Source organism: Nycticebus coucang, chromosome X (genome assembly GCF_027406575.1).
Source record: "Nycticebus coucang isolate mNycCou1 chromosome X, mNycCou1.pri, whole genome shotgun sequence".
Taxonomy (NCBI): domain Eukaryota; kingdom Metazoa; phylum Chordata; class Mammalia; order Primates; family Lorisidae; genus Nycticebus; species Nycticebus coucang.
The window spans coordinates 169,624,541-169,647,500 of record NC_069804.1 but is presented as its reverse complement, the minus strand read 5'-3'; the positions used below and the strand labels follow the sequence as shown (position 1 = coordinate 169,647,500).

Below are 22,960 nucleotides of genomic sequence, written 5' to 3'. Positions count from 1 at the left end.
AAGAAGTTCAAAGCATGGTAAGCATGCTCTTTTTTTAAACTCTGTTTTTTGATCACCATAAGTGTGCCACAGAAGTTAACTATAGGTTTGAGTGTGCCATGAGATAAAAAAGGTTGAAAAACCCTGAGATGTGCAAAGCTTTTTCATTTAGAGGTTGCAAATTGGCAGCCCGCTTATATGCTTGGGGTCCTCAAACTGTGGCCCATGGGCCACGTGAGGTGGTGTGATTGTATTTGTTCCCGTTTTGTTTTTTTATTTCAAAATAAGATATGTGCAGTGTGCATAGAAATTTGTTCATAGTTTTTTTAAAAACTATAGTCCAGCCCTCCAATGGTCTGAGGGACAGTGAACTGGCCCCCTGTTTAAAAAGTTTGAGGACCCCTGGGACTATACAATGTTTTAACAAACTTTAATTTTTTTCTCCTCTTTAAAATCTGCATTTCACAAATCTGGATTTCTGGCTCGAGAAATAAAAATTTTGGCAATGCTGGGCCCACCTTTACCTGTGACAACATGTGGCTGGAGTGAGTGCCTCCTTTTTGGATGCTTTCCAGTTCACCATACTTGCCTTTGTTCCTCATCATATGGGGAAGAGTGTGAATCACTGTTTTTCACCTTATTTAGGCTGTTCATTGATCATACCTACTCCACATTTACATTATCTCCCTAACTCACCGTAGGCATCAAATTTGTCACCTTTGCTTTAGGTTTCAGGCTTAGCTTATCAACATTAAACCTGATCTTTGTATCATTATGCTTCTCAAATTTCTCCTGCTAATTAAGAGTCTGGTTGTATGTAGGCAGGTGAACCCAGATTTTAATTCTATCACTTACATGCTAGACAATCTTGAAAAATTATTGGACCTCACAAAATCTCAGTGTATTAGTCCCCTAATTTATCATTATAATTCTGGAGATCAGAAGTCCAAGGTTAGTCTCACTGGGCTAAAACCAAGTGTCAACAGAACTGTATTCCTTCTAGAGGCTCTAGAGGAAAATCCATTTTCCTTGTTTTTTTTTTTATTTTTTTATTTTCTAGAGCAGTGTTTTTTCAGCCTTTTTCATGTCATGGCACACTTGAACCTGTAGTTAAACTTCTGTGGCACACTTAAATTATGTTGATAAAAAAAAAAGAGTAAAAAAAAGAATATACTTACTGTGCTTTGAGCTTCTTTAGAAAATATATATAGGCTTGGTGCCTGTGGCTCAAGCGGCTAAGGCACCAGCCACATGCACCTGAGCTGGCGGGTTCAAATCCAGCCTGGCCCACCAAACAACAATGACGGCTACAACCAAAAAATAGCCGGGCGTTTTGGTGGGTGCCTGTATTCCCAGCTACTTGGGAGGCGGAGGCAGGAGAATCACTTGAACCCAGGAGTTGGAGGTTGCTGTGAGCTGTGATGCCACAGCACTCAACCCAGGGTGACAGCTTGAGGCTCTGTCTCAAAAAAAAAAAAAATATATATATATCTATATACGTATATGTATATGTATATATATATTTCTTTGTTGTTGTTTTTTATTTTTATTTTTATTTTTTTGCAGTTTTTGGCTGGGTTTGAACCCACCACCTCTGGCATATGGGGTCAGTGCCCTAGTCCTTTGAGCCACAGGCGCCACCCAAAATATATATATATTTTAAATTGAGACAGAGCCTCACTATGTCACCCTGGCTAGAGTGGCATGGAGTCATAGCTCACAGCAACCTCAAATTCTTTGGCTCAAAAAATCTTCTTGCTTCAGCCTCCCGAATAGCTGGGATTAGAGGCACCTGCCACAATGCCTGGCTAGTTTTTCTCTTTGTAGTAGAGACAGGGTTTTGCTCTTGCTTAGGCTGGTCTTGAACCCCCGGCCTAAAGCAATCTACCTGACTTGGCCTCCCAGAGTGCTAGGATTAGAGATGTGAGTCACTGGGCCCCCTTGGCCTTCTTACTTTAAGGCCTTAAGAGGTCTGAATATAAATAAAGAATTTATTTTTTAATTTTATTTTTTACTAAAGAGAAGCTATAGAAAGTCGTCATTCATGTGAGGTTATGGATTCACTTTTAGCATCACAGTTTGGCAGGTACTTGTTAAGGTCTGGGAATGGGACTGGGATTGAAAAATCAAATATTTGTGATTCACACGCAGGCATGAAGGATAGAAATAATGCACCGGGTCTGAAATATATGATTTAAGTTTCTTTAAAAAAAAAAAAAAACACCCTGACAAATTAAATTAATTGTTTGAGCACTCCCTCAGTTGTTTACTGGTTGTATACTTATTGCCTACAAATTATTTAATCCCTCAAGTGGCTACTAAATTTGAGAGTAGCTGTTAGGTTAACAGAATCCATGTGATTTAGGAAGATTTACACAGTAGCTCACAAAAAATTCTAAAATTATCCTACAACAAAAACCTTTCCAAATGTAATTATACTGGCAATAAATGAAGTTTTCATCCATTGATAGTGCATTTTCTTTAAAAATACCAATTCCGTGGGCTTTTTTGTGAAAAGTAAAATTAGTAAACATTGTGATAAAATTAAGGAGGGAAAATGTAAATCAGAAGGCTTTACTTAAGAATGATCTGGTTAGAGTGCGGTATTATCCTTATAACAATTTATATAGCTGTCAATGTCTGGGATAAACCACTTTAATAGAGCAATGACAGATTTCATAAGCATTCAACATAAAATCCCTGACTTCTGAGTAGCTAAATACTCCTAACCCTTCTTAAAATCACTTCCCTACTGATTCTGTGGACAGTGATTTTGTTTCCCTCTCCTTTCTTTCCAGTTTGCTCCCTGCTGTGTGATCAGCTATCCTTGAACCTGGCTGCTAGAACAGCCTTGATCTTCTAGGAATGGCAGGGTAGAGACTAGGGATTTACCTGGAGGAGCCACATGGCTCTGTTTGTTCCCATGGTATCCTATTACCTTCTCTTACTCCACACATAATTTCAGAAATGGGTGAGTATCCTGGGCTTGAAGGTCAGCCCTAAGCCCTTGTATCTCAAGAATTCCTAAACCACAATACCAGAGAACATGAGAGAAGGACAATCTCAAAAGAAAATGAGAAAACCATATCCATCTAGAATCCATGAAAGAAGAAAAGTAACTTTGCTTTAAGTGTTGGTGAAAGTAGGATGCTTTCGATTTCTTTTAAAAGTGAAAAAAATAAGCTGGTTCAAGGCAGGTAAGTATAATAATGTACTGGGAATTTGCCCAAGTGAAGGAAAAAAGAAGGTTTAACTCCCAAATTGAATGGGATAGAAATAGAATCAGTGCTCTCAAACTAAAAATAGGCCCGAAGTTCCCACAATTTCCTGTCAAATTCTCCCTTTAAGCAAGCCTTTCTCCGTATCACTAAAGTTTTCTACCAAAATCTATTTGTCCTTTAGATCCAAGAAGCCAAAAAAACTATCCTATTATTTTTTAGAGTTTAGGCATGAAGGATAGAAATAATACACTGGGTCTGATACACCAGTGCCTTTCTATTCATTACTTTTTTCTTTTTTGCAGTTTTTTTTTTGGGGGGGAGGTCGGGTTTGAACCCACCATCTCCCATATATGGGGCCTGCGCCCTACTCCTGGAGCCACAGGCACCGCCCACCATTCATTACTTCTTTTAGTTCCTGCAGTAACTGTGGAAAATAAGTTTGCCATAATATAAAATACACATTATGTACATAATTGAGCTTAAGATATAATCATTGGAACTCTCTTGTCTCTTACCTTCCTTTCTGTACATGTTGACTTTGTTCTTTGAAACAAGCTTTCTCCCAGAGCAGTGCCTGTAGCTCAAGTGGCTAAGGCATCAGCCACATACACCTGAGCTGGAGGGTTCGAATCCAGCCAGGCCTGCCAAAAACAATGACAGCTGCAACCAAAAAAAAAAAAAATAAAAATAGCCGGGCGTTGTGGCAGGTGCCTGTAGTCCCAGCTACTTGGGAGGCGGAGGCTGGAGAATCGCTTGAGCGCAGGAGTTGGAGGTTGCTTTGAGCTGTGATGCCACAGCACTCTTCCCAGGGCAACAGCTTGAAACACTGTCTCAAAAAAAAAAAAAAAAAGCTTTCTCTAATAGCACAGCTCCTGGCAACCAGTGGCTGTGGAATGGCATCCTCGAAGAAGTGTCCTTCCCTCAGCACTAGTTTGAAAACTCCTACAGCAGGACTTTACTTTGGCCCTGTTACAATGACATGTTCCTATTAATACACTATTAATCACACTGTTAGACACAATTAATCATTATGTGTTGGAAGGGCAGGGTCATACAGGAAAAGAGTTCTCATTTCAAAACGTTATTTAGAATAATAGAAGGAGGAATAATTTCTCAAATTAATGGAGAGGGTAACAGACATTGCTACCTGGGGAACTGTGAGTTAGACAGCCATCCCAATTTATGTCTATTTATATTCATTTAAGTTTTTAAGTTTTGCTCTTAAGATTTTTCTATCTGTGAATTTCACATTCAGATCTTTTCCTTGCTCTAGTTCTCATTGCCAGTTGATGCTTTATATTATATCACCATCTTAAATTGAATTTAAAAATCCCAAGTTTTGAGTGTTATATCCATAGGAGTCTAGGTTTTATGTCAGTTAAAGTTGCTTTTTCTTTTTTAATAGACTTTATTTTTTAGAGGTGTTGTAAGGCCACAAAAAAAAAAATGAGCAGGAAGTACAGAGTTTAAAGAACTCCTTGCCCCCTACAATATCTTACTATTTTTTTATTGTATAGCTTTATTCAGTTACTAATATTCCAACATGCCTGAAATATTTATTTTCATATGTTTTGCTTTATTATGCTTTTTTCCAGAAGACTTAAACAGGTTTATTTATAATTGTTATAAAATTGAACTGCTCAAACTTGTTCACAGAAACATTCTGACTTGCATTAATGCTTTATTTCCCCACATTTATATTAATAATTCACACACAAATGAAAATGCAAAAAGTGCCAATACCTGAATTCTGCCATTTTCCCACTCACAGTCATATACTTAGGGAAAAAACATCTAATGATCAGAACTAACAGTAACAAGAGGAAGACTTTTTATTTTTTTAGAGTGAAATGTTTTCCCATCATTCTTTTTTTTAAGTTTTTTTTTTTGGAGACATAATCTGTCTCACTTCCTAGCTCACAGCAACCTTCAACTCTTGGGCTCAAACGATTCTCTTGCCTCAGCCTCCCGAGTAGCTGGGACTACAGGTGCCCGCCACAATGCCCGGCTATTTTTAGAGAGGTCTGGCTCTGGCTCAGGTTGGTCTTGAACCTGTGAGCTCAGGCAGTCTTGGCCTTCCAGAGTGCTAAGATTACAGGAGTGAGCCACAGCGCCTGGCCTGTTTCCCCATCATTCTTAAGCTTGCTCTCCAGATACGCAGCGTGCTAGCTGGACGTCTTTTGGAGTAGTTGTTACACATTTGGCACGGTAGCGCCCAGGTTGGTTGTCTCCAAAAGGGCCAAGCAGATAGGCCTTAAATGCGCTTTGGAAGTGCAGATCTGTTTGTTAGTCTGGAGCAGTTTCTTGCGCCAGACGCTGGAAAGGAAGTTTGCGAGTCAAAAATTCGGTTTACTTCTAAAAACGTCTAATTTCACCGCGTGTCGCGGTACCCAGCCTGCGGCGTTGCGGTTTCTCCGCTGGTCCAGTAGAGGCGCTGTCTTGCCAGTAGCCAGTTGCTTCCTGAGCGCTTCCCCCGCCCCCCCGCGCCTATTTGCAGTTGGCTTTGTACCAGCCGGCGTTTACCTCTCTCTGGTTGGCTGGAGCTTGGCGAACTAGGTCCAATGCTGGCCTTGGAGGACGGCCCGGTGGTGACCCCCTCCGTGAGCACAAGTCATCAAATCCCAAGCTCAGGTTTGGGGCGACAAGAGGGAATTGGGGAAAGGGGAGAACCGAGTAGGTGCGGCGCGGGTGAACGCCGGGCCCACGGGCATCTCGGGCCTGGCACGGGGGCTTTTCCTGCCTTTAATCCTCCATCTTGAGGCTGATGAGTCCTGATTCTACACTCCCAGCCTAAATTTCTTTCCCTCCTTACTGGTAGATACGGCTATCTGATGGGCGTCATTTGGATATTCTGCTGACCCTTCTAACCCAACAAAGTATGAATGGTAATCAGAATCTTGTCTCCCTCTTTACAACCTGCTTCCCTTTTGTCCCCCAGCTCAGTGAAAGTTGTACCATTCACCCAGTTAGTCAAGTCCCAAATCTGGGCATTGATGGACTTCGTCTCTCCTTTCTTACCAAGCCCCTTCTGGATAACCCTATGTCTACCTCCTAAATTCTACCCTTATGCCTTCTACCGTTGTTCTGCTTCAAACTCATCATCCCTGGGTTGGATTACTGTGCCAGCCTCCTAGATCCTCCTAGATCCTCTGTTTGCTTCTACTCTTGTTCAAATTGTGTTCTGTTCTACAGCTGGAGTGCTTTTCTAAAGCTGAAGCCATCCTTTTTTGTTGTTGTTTTTGAGGCAGTCTCACTATGTCACCCTGGGTAGAGTACTGTGATATCACAGCTCACAGCAACCTCAAACTCTTGGGCTTAAGCGATTCTCTTGCCTCAGCCTCCCGAGTAGCTGGGACTACAGGCGCCTGGCTATTTTTTTGTTGCAGTTGTCATTGTTTAGCTGGGCCAGGTTCAAACTGCCAGCCTGGGTGTCTGTGGCCGGCGCCCTACCCACTGAGATATGGGCGCCGCCTTAAGTGATCCTTTTAAAATGCAAATCTGACCTTGTTCTGCTGCTCCAAACTTCTTTGGGGCTTCCCTTACCTCCAGGAAAACAAAAACTAAGATCATTCCTGATGTGGTGTGTGGTCCCTGCCGATCTTTCCAACACCATCTCCCATTGTCCCCCAGCATCTTTTTCCCTTCTAGCTTTCTTGACTGGGACCTCTTCAAGAAATGGGGTAGGTTAGTGATTAAAAGCATAGACTTAGGTGCAAATCAAGGCTTCCCCAGCTGGAGCAGGTTGTATTTAAAGTCCCGGAGTCTCTATTTGTAAAAGGTGGGTATCTTAACTCCTTCATAGGATTATTATGGAAAGAAACTGATAATGTTGGGAAAATGCTTAGCATAGACAGTGAACGTTAGAATGGGGTGATGTATTTATTGACATCTGGCCTTGCTGTTCCCTTCCTCACTCATTTTGCATAATGCCTGCCTTCTTTGTCATTTGAATTCTTCAATGTAGGCAATTATTTCTAACTGCCTACTTATGTGCCTGCATTGCTCTAGCAGTTGAGGGAATCATGGTGAACTAGAACAACATTCTGATCCAATTAATTCCTCTCTGCTTCAAGACCATTTTGACCTTCCTAACGACTACGCTTTGTGCTAGGATTTCTTCTCGAATGTTATTTTAATTTCTTTGTTTCCATTATCAATTTATCATGCTAAAGAGTTACTGGTTACCAATGGACTCTGCTGTTGCACTGTTGCGTATGGACTATATTTTATAAATTTGTGTATATTCAATGCCTAACAGTGTGATAATCATTTAAATATAGAGTGCACACACAAAGGATATTCAGTGAATGTTGCTTAGATGAAAATAAAAAAATGATCTCATATATAGTTTTATTGCATTATTTACTGTAAGTACGTGGTATTTCAGTTCCCTTTAGGGCTATTCTAGGAAACTGTCTCCTAATTCTACTTGTTTTTATAGGAAATAAGTGACATTTGAGTTCAAATAACTAACTTTAAAATGAAGCTTTACAGGCTAGTTCCTTGTAACTTGGGATCTACTTTTCTAGTGGGAGAAAATTCCATGCCAAGAGTATTGCAAGGATCTGACCTGATAACCTCACATTATTTTTATTTCTATTTCCATGTCTTAAGATTTTATCAAAATTAATTTTTAAAGTTCTGGCCTTTTACTGGCTTTTATGACTTTAAAGTTTATTTCTTTCAAGTAAATATTTTGTGATATGTGCTCACTGAGTGCTTGTTTTGATCATTTTTTTTCCTTCTTTTGTTCATTCTTTCTATAGGCTTCCTTCCCTGGGAACCTGCATTTGGTTTTGGTTTTACGTCCTACCAGTTTTCTTCAACGAACTTTCACAGACATTGGATTTCGATTTAGTCAGGAGGATTTCATGCTCAAATTACCGGTAAGAGTATATTATTTAAATTCTTTGTCTCTTTAATTCTCATGAAGTTTTTGCACCATGTTGTTTATATTTTACATGTGCCCACATAGCATTTAAAAGAAAAAAATAAAATTTGTTGTTCAAAAATGTAAATTTGAAATGCCAGAGTCTTCTATTTCTGTTTTAAAAAGGTATAGATTCATCAATATATAAGAAAGCAGTTCCTTTTGACAAATGTATGTCATATGTGTTAACATGTGTGTATATATGTATGTATGCATGGTGTATAAATGTATATTTGTGTATTTAATCAGGAAATTTTATTTTTAGTAAAAATGAGTGTGCGTTTTATGTATTTGAACTCCCATGACCTTACATTCTGAGCTAGTTCAGAGTACCATGTTCTTTGAAAAAAATTTTATTTATTTAATTTTCTATTTATTTATTTATTTGTTCGTTTATTTGAGACACAGTCTCACTCAGTCACCTGGGGTAGAGTGAAATGGCATCATGGCTCACTGCAACCTCATACTTCTGGGCTCAAGCAATCTTCCTGACTCAGCCTCCTGAGTAGCTGGGAATATAGGTTCATGCCACTACTGTCTGGCTAAGTTTTCTATATTTAGTAGAGGTGGGGTCTCGCTCTTGCTCAGGCTGGTCTGGAACTTCTGAGCTCAAGGAGATGGTCCCACCTAGGCCTCCGAGAGTGGTAGGTTACTGGTGTGAGCCACTGCACCTGTCCCTCTTTTTTTCTTTTTAAAGATATTTATGTATGTGTTTATGGTTGGGGATAGAGTACTCATGAATTTTAATACTTTTGTAAAGATCAGTTCCTCCTGATAAATTACTTCGTTGTGGACATAGCATTCATTCAGAAGTTTGGCTATTAACAGTGCAAACTGGATGAAGGAGAATGAGGTGTTTTGGTTTCTATGGAGATTGATTTTGCCGTGCTGAGAAATATTTTGTAAATAAAACTGTAATTATTACCCTGAAGAAGGTAGTGGATACCTGTGTGGAGAGAACTGTTGGAACCATTGCTAAAAGAGAAATTTCTGCTAAATATATGCTAAAGTTCATTTTACAGTTTAATGGAGGGATGCCATGAAGGGCAGTTAACAGTATCTTTCTTGCTTATTTATATAGGTTGTTATGCTGAGCTCAGTTAGTGAGTTGCTGACATACATTGATGACAAGCAATTAACCCCTGAGTTAGGCGGCACCTTGCAGTACTGCCACAGTGAATGGATCATCTTCAGAAATGTATGTTGCTTTTGCCCTTCCTGTAGTGCCTATAGTTCTTCATGTTAGCCTTTATATCTAGTTCTAGAATTTTTTTCCCATTTGAAAAAAAAAAAAAAAAACAGATTTCTTGGGCTACTTTTGAATTATGTATATAATTCAACATCTTGATTTTCTTCCATAGGAAATAATCTAGAAATGATGAAGAGTCACTGAGGATGGCAATTGAAGGAGAGGCCTAGGGAGTAAGGGGATAATATTCTGACACCCCACCCCGTGGCCATGTAGTAACTTGAAGAAACAAAGGGTTTGGGTTCAAATCTTGGCACTGCTGATTTTTAGTTCTGTGACCTTGGACAATATCTGTAATCTCTCTGAGTCTTAGTTTTCTCAACTATAAAATGGGAACCATAGTATCTTACCTTGTAGGTATCTTGGGAAGTTTAAATGGGATAACAAATGTAAAGTGTTTGGCACAGCACCTAGCACATGGCAAATGCAGGTAGCATTATTAATCTCATTATCTTAGTGATGCTTTTGAGGCAATGAGAATTGTAGCAGAGTCCTTTTGTTGTATAATAGAAATTAACAAATAGGTGAAGGCCTTGCCAACTCCCAGGTGTGAGTCTGTGGTATAATTAGCTTGACTTCAAATCTCAGACACATGGGAACCCTTCTGAAGAAAATAGCAATGTTTCATTAAATCTGGGTTCCATCTTTCTCATCCCTATTCTTCATCCAACAGTTCATTCAACAATTCATTCAATAGTGCATTCATGTAATCATTCATTCATTTGTGTGAAGATGTATTGTCAAAATAAGCAACGTCTAACCTTTAATAACTTCTACAGCTATAAATTTAAAAGCTGTATAGTAAACAGGTGGTTCCTATGGTCTCTGTATTTTGCCCCTCTTTCAGTCAGTAATTGATTTTGGGAACAAACAATAAAGCCTTCCTTACCATTTCAGGGCAACAGAACTTTTGGGGGCAGTACCTGAAATCAATTGTTGTGTCTTCTGGTCCCCTATCTCCTTAGATCATAACCTTGTTGGGAATGCTAATGCTTGTTCATAAGTTATAATAAATATAAAATGACTTTGGTATTCTCTCTTCAGAAGTAAAGTTATAAAACATTTTTACTAATTGCGTAGCTTATAGGATAATGAAAACACTGCAGTTTGCAAAGACAAAAAAAATTTCTCAATACATGGCATCTTTAAGAAATAGTTTTTAATCAGTATCAAACAAATAAGTACAGAAATTTAGATAAAAGACATCCAGGAAGACTGCTAACATTGCTTTGGTTTCTTAGAGCCTTACATGCAAAGTTAGAGTTGATTGCCAAGGGCAATGCCAAATTTTTCTAGCAGAGGAGAGTTTGCAGTTGTACCCAAATAAATAACAATTACTGATCCAGGTTTTGATGACCTAGCAGGGTACCCATAGAATTAAAAGAATCACTGACTCTTTGCAGGCTATAGAAAATTTTGCCCTCACAGTGAAAGAAATGGCTCAGATGCTACAGTCCTTTGGAACTGAACTGGCTGAGACTGAACTACCAGATGATATTCATTCAATAGAAGAAATTCTGGCAATTCGTGCTGAAAGGTATCGTCTGTTAAAGGTATGTCTGATAGAATGGACAAACACAAGTTACCCATGGTATTTCTTTTTCTAGTGATGTGTTTAAAGTGTCATTTCACACCGATTGTTGCATAAGGGGAGATAAAAGACATTTTCATATTTTATAAAAAAACTATAAAAATAATACTTTCTAATGGAAGAATGTTCTGGATATGTTGAATCCAAGTATCCCCTTTGTAAATGATGCACTATCTTAAGGAGTTGTTTATTTGTAAATACACTAGTTATAAATCCTCCAGAATAAGAAATCTCCGGTCTTTTTTTTAACCTAGGAGTGTCTCACAAAAGGTATTTTGGCACATATGACTGTTTTCCCATAAGATTATAATACTGAATTTTTATTGTTCTTTTTCTATATTTAGATATGTTTAGATACATAAATATTTACCATTATGACCACTGTGTTACAGTTGCCACCAGTATTTCAAGTATTCCAGTATAGTGACCTGCTGTATAGGTTTATAGCCTATGGGTAATAGACTATCTCATATAGTTTTGTGTAAGTTTGCACTATAACAAAACCCAACAGTGCCTTTCTCAGAGTATATCCCCTTTGTTAAGCAACGTAACTCTGTCACTGTGGGTAGAATGCTGTGGCATCGTCATCCCTCACGGCAACCTCAAACTCATGGACTCAAGAAATCCTCTTGTCTCAGCCTCCCAAGTAGCTTGGACTACAGGTGCCCACGACAATGCCCAGCTAATTTTTCTATTTTTAGTAGAGACAGGGGTCTCACTCTTGCTCAGGCTGGTCAAAACTCCTGAGTTCAAGCAGTCCTCCTACCTCAGCCTGCCAGAGTGCTAGAATTATAAGTGTGAGCCACCATGCCCGGCCCATGACTGTATTCTTTATCTTATGGGAAGGCTCTGTGATTTGGAAATCAAGGGTGAGAATCAAGAGTCAGTCAGGTGTTCTCTTTTAACCTCTACGTCAGATACAGCATGAAAGGGGAGAAGGGGCACTTGAGGGGTCAGGAGGCCTGATTTCTTTTTTTATTTTTTTTTATTATTTTTTTATTGTTAAATCATAGCTGTGAACATTAGTGCAATCAAGGGGTACAATGTGCTGGTTTCATATACAGTCTGAAATATTCTCATCAAACCGTTCAACGTAGCCTTCATGGCACTTTCTTAGTTATTGTATGTAGACATTTGTATTTTGCCTTTAGTAAGTTTCGCCTGTACCCTTTCTAAGGTGCACCGTAGGTGTGGCCCCACCCATCACCCTCCCTCCACCCTAACCTCTCCCCTCCCTTCCCCTTCCTTGGCCCTTTCCTCATAGTCTTGTGCTATAGTTGGGTTATAGCCTTCATGTGAAAGCTATAATTTAGCTTCATAGTAGGGCTGAGTACATTGGATACTTTTTCTTCCATTCCTGAGATACTTTGCTAAGAAGAATATGTTCCAGCTCCATCCATGTAAACATGAAAGAGGTGAAGTCTCCATCTTTCTTTAAGGCTGCAGAATATTCCATGGTATACATGTACCACAGTCTGCTAGTCCATTCGTGGGTCGATGGGCACTTGGGCTTCTTCCATGACTTAGCAATTATGAATTGGGCTGCAATAAACATTCAGGTACAGATGTCTTTGTTATATTGTGATTTTTGGTCTTCTGGGTATGAACCTAGTAAAGGAATTATAGGATCGAATGGCAGGCCTATTTTTAGGTCTCTAAGTATTTTCTAAACGTCCTTCCAGAAGGAACGTATTAGTGTGCATTCCCACCAGCAGTGTAGAAGCGTTCCCTTTTTGCACATCCATGCTAACATCTCTGGTTTTGGGATTTTGTTATGTGGGCTACTCTTACTGGGGTTAGGTGATATCTCAAAGTAGTTTTGATTTGCATTTCTCTGATGATTAAGGATGATGAGCTTTTTTTCATGTGTTTGTAGATCTTGCATCGGTCTTCTTTAGAGAAGTTTCTCTTCAAGTCCTTTGCCCACCCTGAGATGGGATCACGTGTTCTTTTCTTGCTAATACGTTTGAGTTCTCTGTGGATTCTGGTTATTAGACCTTTATCGGAGGTATAACCTGAAAATATTTTCTCCCATTCTGAGGGCTGTCTGCTTGCTTTACTTACTATGTTCTTGGCTGTGCAGAAGCTTTTTAGTTTGATCAGGTCCCAGTAGTGTATTTTTGATATTGCTTCAATTGCCTGGGGAGTCAGGAGGCCTGATTGCTTATCTCTGCTGTGAACTGGCATTGTGACCAAGGCCAACATCCCTCAATTGATTTCAAGTTCTTTCTTCCACAGAGTACTAGTTCTTGATGTTTTCTATGGTAATCCAGAAGTGACAAATTGATTTTGCTGTCCTACCCAGTTCTCTCTGGAGTATATTGTAAAGAATTCTGAGGCACAGTTCAGGCAATTAACAAGTATTTTTGGATCCACTTTCCTCAAAAAATTTAAGAACCATCTAACACGCACCAGGCACCCATATATAACTCATCTTCTTCATCTGATAATAGACATGCTGGAAGATTCAAGTTCTATGTAGAGATATATGTTTAAAATAAGAAACTGAATTTTTGAATCACAATCTAAAAGTGAAACTGTCCAAGGAAAGAAAACTTTGTCCCTCACAAACTGTGTGTTCTTGGGCAATTTGCTTATTTTTGAGTTTCAATTTCCTTAACTGTACAATGAGGCCGATGATGATAGCGATGATGATGATACATGCATACCTTGAAAGTATGATGTGAGGATGAGATACGTATGTGATGTATGTACCACAGTGCTTTGTACATAGTTGGCACTTCATAAATATTAGCTCTTAATGTTCATGTTCTTATTTTGGTGGTAGTATTGTAAAACCTGTTCCCAGAAAAATACATGCACACTTAAACTTTAGCTTACAGGTTCAGGGGGCTCTTGCACCTCCTGAAGGAGGTCTTAGATCAGGATTATCTATACAACAGTTGTAACTATTTAAATTGCACATGAACTTTATGGCCATCCTGTATTCTTTTTTTGTTTTATTTATTTATTAAATCATAACTGTATACATTGATGCATTTATGGGGTTCAGTGTACTGATTTGATATACAATGTGAAATGCTTACATTTAACTGATTAACACATCTATCACCTCATTATTTGTTGTGTTAAGACAATTATACTCTTAATAGTTTTGAAATGTACCATTGCATCATGCACATTAGGTGAGGTTCCCCCAAATGCCCTCTCTCCTCCTGCCTCCCCCTTCCCTCTCTCTCCTCTTCCCTTCTATTTTCTGGACTATAGTTGTTTTACCATTTGTATGAACGAGTAGGTGATTATATAATGATCTTATAGTAGTATTGAGTACATAGGATACTTTTTTTTTTCCATTCTTGAGATAAGAAGAATATGTTATAGCTCCATCCAGGTAAATATAAATGAAGTCTCCATCCTTTTATGACTGCATAGTATTCCATGGTGTACATATACCACAATATGTTAATCCATTCATGGGTTGATGGGTCCTTGGGCTGTTTCTGTGGGTTGCAGTAAACGTTCTGGCAAATGTCTTTGTTGTAAAATGATTTTTTACCATCTGGGTATATACCTAGTAGAGGAATTGCAGGATCAAATGGTAGATCGACTTTAGTTCCTTGAGTATTCTCCTGTATTCTTATGTCATTCTTTAAAAGTATTAACAGAATAGAATGGAATGGATTAGAACTTTGTACCAGTAAGGGATAGAGGCAACAAACACAGCACATCATATTCCTGCCTGTAACTGTTATAAAAATTGCGATTACAATATCCATGTCCAAGACAGGGCCTTCTAGGTCCTCATAGCTTTTGGATTCTGTGGTACTGAAGTATTCCTTGATTTTTCAGATAACTGAGAAAGTAAAGGCCATTCTAGAACTGCTGTTTCTGTTCAGCATCCTGTAGGTGTATGCATCCTCATCACATCACTCAGGTTCAGTTGCTAATTGGCTGATACATCCTGTTATGCTTTTGGACAGAATGATATTACAGCTGTAACCAAAGAAGGAAAAATTCTGCTAACAAATCTGGAAGTGCATGACATTGGAGAGGATGAAAGTTCAACAATAGAATGTCATCAAATAACTGGTGACTGGCATACTATTAATAAGTGAGTACTCCCTTCCTGGTTTAGTTACATATTTTACATTTTTGGAAAGGAAATTATACTTTTTCACTGCAATCTGTTAAGTATGAAAGTATTCCTGGACCTCTGGAAATCTGAAAACTTCTTCCTGGCTTGTCCCACAGAGATTAGTTTGCTTGTAAGAGAGGTTTTATGGACTTTGATTGTTTCTGTGTGAAGAAAAGTGTCACAGGCTATGACTTGTCCTATAATTTTTTTTTTTCTTGGGACAGAGTCTCACTATTTCCCAGGCTACACTGCCATAGCATCAGCCTAGCTCACAGCAACCTCAAACTCCTGGGCTCAAGTGATCCTCTTGCCCTAGCCTCTGGAGTAGCTGAGACTATAGGCGGCTGCCACAGCATCCAGCTAATTTTCCTATTTTTGGTAGAGACAGGGTCTTGGTCCTGCTTAGGATTGCCTATAATTCTTAATGTCTAGGCCAGGTTTATTTACATACTTACACAACAGATGATTGTTTTAAAGAAATTCTTTAACTTTTCTTTATTAAGACTGCTGACTCAAGTACATGATATGGAAAAAGCTTTTGATGGATTTTGGGAAAAACACCAATTAAAAATGGAGCAGTATCTGCAACTCTGGAAGTTTGAGCAGGATTTTCAAGAGGTCAGTTAAAACATTTTTTTTGTTGTGGTTTGCATTATGCCAGAGGATCTTACTCTTTGTTTATCAGAAATCCAGTCTTGAGAGGTGCCCACTTATGCTTATAGAGTGAAAAAAAGGAGGTGAGTGTAAGTGAACCTTGATTTAGACTGAAGAAAATTTCTGCTGAAATTCCAAGACTTTTACTTCTTCAGCTCACTCATTGCCTATGAGAAAGTATTTAAGTGCCAACATCTACGTAATATGACAGGAACAAAGTTGCTGTATACCTTGAGGCTTTTATTGAGATTTATCTTAGATCTAAAGTGCTTCTGGACTGTGTAATGGCATTCTAAGAAAATACCAACTTCCTTCTTGGTTTTTAGATATTGTACCCCCTTGCTAGTTGTATTTAATGTCTAACTTTTTTATGATCCAGGGATTTATTTCTATGAAAAGTCTGGCATATGAAATTAAATCAAGTATACTTCTATTTAAATGATTAAAACAATATTCTGGTAGGACCCTCCTGGAAAATCTGTCCTATATGGTCAAGGCACAAAGATTTGGTTTCTTCCCTTTCTTTCGGAGTCATGTCTGAGTTCTTCACAGTCTCTTTCATAGTTCAGACTTTACCAGAGATGCCAGGAAAACAGACTCCTTTTTTCTTTTGCATGTGCTCAGCTTGTTTTCTGCTTACTTGTTTGGCATCTCAGTTGATGTAGGAGGATTAGGTTTGGGAGAAACACTGCATGCTGGACCCAGGGCTCAGTTACTACTAATTCTCTTCCTCCTTTGATTCAAACAACTTTTGAAATGTCAAATTGCTCTTGGTCCTTTCAGTTATTTGTGTCTCTCCCCCCTCCAACTAAATGCACACAAAATAGCAGCACTTTTCCTGGACTCACCCATTATGTACATACTTATATGTTCATTTGTATCCATACTAAATTCTTGTCCTGTGGTTATGTTCTGTTTCCCCAAGTCATTGATCGTTGCCTTTAATCGGTATTATTGTATTTGTTTTAGATTGTAACCTCACTGGCATGTTCTGTGTCTCATAGTGACATGTGGACAGGTACTATATGTTGAGGAGCTTACATTCTTATAAAAAATAAAAACTTATTTAGAAATTCAAACTTATAGAAAAGTTACAAATGTAAGAAAAACAGAAACACCCATATACCTTCTTTCCAGATCCAATAAGTTTATTGATAATATGTTTCCGTTTCCATTATAATTTATATTCTCTCCCTCATATAATGTTTTTGTATAGACTTATATATACCCACAGAGAGATAGTATTTTTTCTGACAAATATATTTTCTGATCCATTTGAGAGTAAGTTATAGACATGATGGCCCTTTTCTTCTAAATACTCCTAGGTTTTTCTAATAACAGGAATATTGTCCTGATATAACCACAGTATAGTTAACAAATTTAGTACAGGGTGGCACCTGTGGCTCAAAGGGGTAGGCTGCCGGCCCCACGTGCTGGAGGTGGCGGGTTCAAACCCAGCCCCCGCCAAAAAAAAAAAATTAGTACATTTATTAACAATTATACAATACTTTTTTATTATCTACCATTAATGTTTCATTTTTGTCAATTGACAAAATGTCAGCTCCTTTATAGCATTTCTTTTTCCTCTAGAACAGGATCCTGTCTAGAGTCTAGTCTTGCATGAAGTTGGCATATCTTTTTAGTCTCCCTGACTCTACGGCATTTCCATGGCCTTCATCTTTTATGACACTGACGTTTTGAAGAATATGATCCTTTGTGAAATACAATGTTCTTCATTTGGAGTTTGACGACTTCTCATGATTATATTTAGTATGTATGACCAGCTAGAATACTACATTAGTGATGTGCCTTTCTTAAGGTGTCACATCTACATGTAAATCATGCTTCCTGCTCCTCATTGTTGATGTGGATTTTGATTACCCAGTCAGGGTTCTTGAATTTCTCCACTGTAAAGTTATTCCTCCCTCCACCACACACACTTGTAACTAGTACAAAGTGTGTGGGAAGAAAATTTAAGGTCATGCAAATATCTTGCTCCTCATCAAAATTTCCCCATAGATTATCAGTTGATGATTCTTGCCTAGACCAGGACCAGCCTTTACTATGATGGTTGCAAAATGATGATTGCTCAAGTGTCCAGTCCACATCTATCAGTCCACACCAAGTCTTCTGTTGAAGCCAGGTCCTTCATGTTTCCTCACTTACTCGTTTGATTCCTAGGTTCCTAGATTTTTTTGGTGGCTTATAATTCATTGCTCTTTTTTCTATTAAATAATAGCTGTGTACAGTAATGCAATCATGGAGTACAATGTGCTGGTTCTTAAACAATTTGAAATATTTTCATCAAACTGGTTAACATAGCCTTCACGGCATTTTCTTAGCTATTGTGTTAAGACATTTATATTCTACACCTAGTAAATTTCACATGTACCCTTGTAAGATGCACCGTAGGTGTGGTCCCACCAATTACCCTCCCTCCACTCAGCCTCCCCCCTCCCCTCCCTCTCCTCTTTCCCCTTCTTCTTGGGCTATAATTGGTTTCATAGTAGGACTGAGTACATTGAATACTTCTTTTATTAACTATTTTGGTGTTTCAGACTGCTACTGTATTCTTGTGATGTTTTCTAACATTTTCTAAAATCCCTTCTTCCTTCTGGTATAAAGAGAGATATTCCTAACTACTCTTTTACTTATTCTATTTTACCCCTGGAATCAGCCATTTCCCGGAGGAACCTGTTCCTGACCCTCCTCCCTGGAAATAGTATTAAAGATCAATATGTGAAAAAAAAAAAAATCAATATGTGAGTGCCAAGTGTGCTAATTGCTACCGGAGGGTCTTGGCTTCTAGGACCATTCAACATAGGGCTGGGGACTGTATATACATGTATACACACATATCCATACGTACATGTATACATACGTGCCAGTACATGCCTACATATATTAATATATACGTGTACATAGTCATATTTTATAAGGCATGAGTATACACTGATAGTTAGGAGGTTAAATTTTAACAGATTACATCTATTCCTGTGACAAATTAACTGAAAGAATTTTTCTATTTGTGTAACTTTTCCATATTGACATTCTTGTTTAATAGCGTTTCCTATAAAACTTGATCATAAAGGGAAAGGCTTACTAATTTGTATGTTTTTAAAGCCTCTTTATTTCCTATTTTTTAGCTCGTGGCTGAAATTGAATTTCTGTTGCACCAACAAACAGATCTGGGTGATGTAACGGGAAATATAACTCAAGTAAAACAAAAATTAAAAAAGTTGGAAACCTTAGATGAAAACTCTCAGGTAAGGTGATATTTTTGATGTTTGCTATATTTATGGAGTATAATAGTTGTGTTTTAGTGAGACTAGGTAGTATGAACCCTTACTGTTAATCTCTCATAGCAATATTCTCTATTATAGACACAATAATAAGGGTCTATATTCTGTTTCATTCCATGTAGGCTGGGATGACACTGCAAATATGTCATGAGGTTGTAAAAGGAGCCCTCTGAAGTAAAGGTGTGGACTATTTTAAGCCATCAATGGAAAAAAGAGCATAAATCATTTTAGAGAAGATAGAAAAATAAATGTCTATTGGGAATGATACTTGTTGCTTGCAAATGATGGAAACATACAAGAACATAATCACTTACATGCCCACTCTATGATACATGCAGTTGAACCAAATGTAGACTCACACAGATCTGCTTAGCCTTACTGGCTGTGTGACCTCAGGTAAACTGATTTCTAAGCCTCAATGTCCTCATCTATTATTTGGCGATAAAATGATTTACTTTGCAGAACAATTGTCAGGATTCATTTAGGTATACATAAAGCACCTAGCAAAGTACCTGACGTGGATAGTAAGTACGTTACACCTTCTAGTCTTAGAGCATGTGGATGCAGAGCTTTAATACTTAACAAGCTCTGGTTTTGCTCTCTTGTCTTGTATGGGAGACCAAGGTGAATTAAATTAAATTAAAGATGAATTCTCAGCAAACAGATTTTTGGGTGAACCACAAGTATGTGCAAGCACAAATTGAGAGTCAGAAGTTATGGTAACCAGTTCTGGAATTGTGCTTGTAGGTCTCTGCGATTGTGATGCAATTTACATGTCCTTATAGCACAATAGAAGGGAAGGCAAATGGGGCTTGGAAACAAGGAGGTGCTTTGATGTTTTTTGTTTTAAAAAAAAGTTTTTATTTCTAATTGTGAAAAAAAGCAGATCACATAAACTTTGCTACCTTAATCATTTCTGAGTGCTCAGTTCAGTAGTGTTGAGTATATTCGGATCATTATGCAGATCTCCAGACCTTTTTCATCTTATATAACAAAAACTCTATACCCAGTAAACACCAACTCCTCATTCTAACCTTGATTTTCCTACTAGCTAGATAAGCTACTCACTTCTTCCTTCTGATCTTCAGTTTTCTTTATTTTACCTTGACAAACATTTCCTGAGCTCGTATTGTTTCAGTCACTATACAGGAGTGGGGGAAGCCAGTAGTTGAGAGAGTGGAGGCAAGGCCCCTAAGATCCCTTTTCACATGGAAACCCTGTGATGGTCACGTTAGGTGTGTTAAGTAGACCAGGTACATGATGACCCTGAAATTCCTGAGGCCAAGATGATAGGAAATACATTAGTTTTCATTTGACTAGTGTTTACCTCATTTGGTAATGTGGTTGTGTTCTAAATCCATACACATCAGGTGAAAAAATTCTCGTACACATTCTGGGTAGGATGGTGAATCTTTAGTTTCTGTAACCAGAAATGCATGAGCTTCTGATGACATTACTGCTTCAGCTAATTATTATCGTAACTGTAAGATTTTTTGCAGCTCACGGAAGTGTGATATCAAATTGTATTTTTGGCAATGTATCTCCCTTGCCCAAACAATTTGCTTCTTAATTATTTTCTTCCTTTTCCCTCTATACCCACACAAACTGTTCAGTCATATTTTCTTTCTTTCTTAAAACAGGATCTAATAGCCAAGGCCCGATTTGTGATATTACATGGACACAGACTTGCTGCAAATCACCATTATGCACTTGATCTAATCTGCCAGAGGTGCAATGAGCTCCGCTATCTTACTGACATTTTGATTAATGAGATCAAAAGAAAACGGATACAGCTCAGCAGGACCTTCAAAATGCATAAACTCCTACAGCAGGTAGTGTGATGGGAAATGATCCATTTCTGAAAAAGAATATCCATTTTTTTCTTTGGGTCCTCCTGACGTGAAATACTTTGGCCTTATCCCTCATGGTACATCTTTTATCTTCTCAGAGGTTATAAGGTCAGCTATGGAATTACATTTGTAAGAAGTCTGAGAGACTGAGTTTGATTATGGTTTTCGCCTACCTAAATACTATTCATGGAAGATCCAGTATAGCACAAATTTTGTCCTCTGTTCTAAGTATTGACATTGTGGTGGTAATGACGTCTTTCTGTTTTGAGTATCTGTCTGTCAAGCTTCTACTGGTGATAGTTTGCACTAAGAATAATTTAAAAAACCCAGGGGGCATTCTGCTAAAGCCTGAAACTCCTTCCATTTTTCATGGCACAGAACTGAAAAACAGCAGCTGGAAAATATTCCAGCATGGCTTGTGATTAGTTAGTGAATGGACAGGTTACCCTACAGCTCTGGTCGTAGCAGTGGAATGTAAACTAAGGGTATCACTTAGAGACATCATATATGAACATAAAGATTTTCAATCCATATATCCCTGGTAAGGAAGCTTTCATTCTTTTTTTTTTTTTCCACCCCGTAGGGATTTTTTAATATCTTTCTTTGACGATAAAAACGGGTGCCGGGACCAACGATCACCAGCTGCCCAAATACCAAAAAATTATGCTTCCGAAATCTCTTGATGTCGATTCCGCACGAAGAGCAATTGAGTTGCCCCACGTGTGCCACTCACGACAGAAGCCCTTTTTTTGGAAGCTTTCATTCTTAAACTTGGGAATCATTAGTGTTTATATTATACTTTATATTTTGCTAGGAGTTTCATATTTCAGTTATTGATTTTGGGGAAATAATGTACAACTGAAGTGTTAATAGTGTTGAGATACTGGTTGGACTCTTGTTGGAGAAAAAATTACTTGTTATAAATAAGTGCAGTGCTCCCCACCCTTGGCTGTGCTACAGCATTACCTGCGCAGCTCCATAAAAATATAAATTCCCAGGTTTATACTGGGAATAATTATCCAGAGCTACTGAATCAGAATTTTGAGAAGCATAACCCAGATATGTTTATTTTTTACAGCTCTGAAAGTAATTTTGACTCACCAAAGCCAGGGGTGATAACTGCTCTGTTAATGGGCATATATAGTTCCTCTTTATTCATTCATGTTCTTTTTCTTGATTTTCTCCCCAGGCTCGTCAGTGCTGTGATGAAGGAGAATGTCTTCTAGCTAATCAGGAAATGGATAAGTTTCAGTCTAAAGAAGATGCTCAGAAAGCCCTCCAAGACATTGAAAATTTTCTTGAAATGGCTCTACCCTTCATAAATTATGATCCTGAAACCCTACAGTATGAATTTGATGTAATTTTATCTCCAGAACTCAAGGTAAGAAACTTTTTAACTTTCACTTATACACGTTAAAAAATAATTGCAGTAGTGTGGGTAAGTTTTACTATCTCCCAGCTAACTTTATGTTGGATTGCATTTACACTGCCCTGTTAAGGATTAAGGGGGACAGTAGTGACACTGTTAAGCATCAAATAACCCAATGCTTGCTATATAATAAAGAGTAATTTCCTTTTTGAGCTCTGACTCCACTTTTTAAATACTAGTTTCCCATTATAGAAGCACTCACCCACATTTTCTTGTGCTTCCTTAGAGAAAGGATCAAAGCTGTTCCACTGTAGGGTTTTGGGCCTATCTCAAGAGCACTCTACCTCAAACATCTGTCCTTCTGTGGACATAGATCTGGCTTTCCTATGCAGTTAGAGAATGAAGGGGTAAAGATACAGGATGACTCTTCTTGAGGAATTGGGGTGGGGAGTAGGATGGAACGCTGGTATCTGCAGGGTGGAGGGCTCTAGGTAGTTCTGTACTCTCTTCTTGGACATGATATGAAGGACTCTCTTTACATTGGAGACAAAAAAAATTGAGATGTTGTTCATGCTTCTAAAATGTATAGTTGGAGCAGTATCTAAATCCATGTTTAACTGAAGGTCCTAGGGGATGCTCCAGGACATTAGAAATATGATCATGGCAATAACCAAGTGATTCCCTGGATGCAACCAAGCTGACCTCTAGCTGCCTCAAAG

At 38.3% G+C, this 22,960-nt stretch overlaps 1 protein-coding gene and 1 non-coding gene across 7 annotated transcripts in view; one reads left to right on the top strand and one right to left on the bottom strand.

Moving 5' to 3' along the window:
* Nucleotides 1-22,960, top strand: part of MCF2 (MCF.2 cell line derived transforming sequence) — a 60,088-nt gene that overhangs the window by 4,516 nt on the left and 32,612 nt on the right. For 5 of the 6 annotated variants that reach the window (XM_053580990.1, XM_053580993.1, XM_053580991.1 and 2 more), the window contains exons 2-9: nucleotides 7,967-8,086; nucleotides 9,212-9,328; nucleotides 10,783-10,932; nucleotides 14,912-15,042; nucleotides 15,570-15,684; nucleotides 18,867-18,986; nucleotides 20,663-20,854; nucleotides 22,062-22,253. In XM_053580990.1, coding sequence (XP_053436965.1) covers nucleotides 7,967-8,086; nucleotides 9,212-9,328; nucleotides 10,783-10,932; nucleotides 14,912-15,042; nucleotides 15,570-15,684; nucleotides 18,867-18,986; nucleotides 20,663-20,854; nucleotides 22,062-22,253 — 1,137 coding nt within the window. The remainder of the gene's footprint in view (nucleotides 1-7,966; nucleotides 8,087-9,211; nucleotides 9,329-10,782; nucleotides 10,933-14,911; nucleotides 15,043-15,569; nucleotides 15,685-18,866; nucleotides 18,987-20,662; nucleotides 20,855-22,061; nucleotides 22,254-22,960) is intronic. The other variant, XM_053580995.1, reaches the window with a different exon arrangement.
* On the bottom strand, nucleotides 21,488-21,621 carry LOC128578851 (U11 spliceosomal RNA). Its single transcript, XR_008377955.1, has one exon. It is a non-coding gene; the product is annotated as a U11 spliceosomal RNA (small nuclear RNA).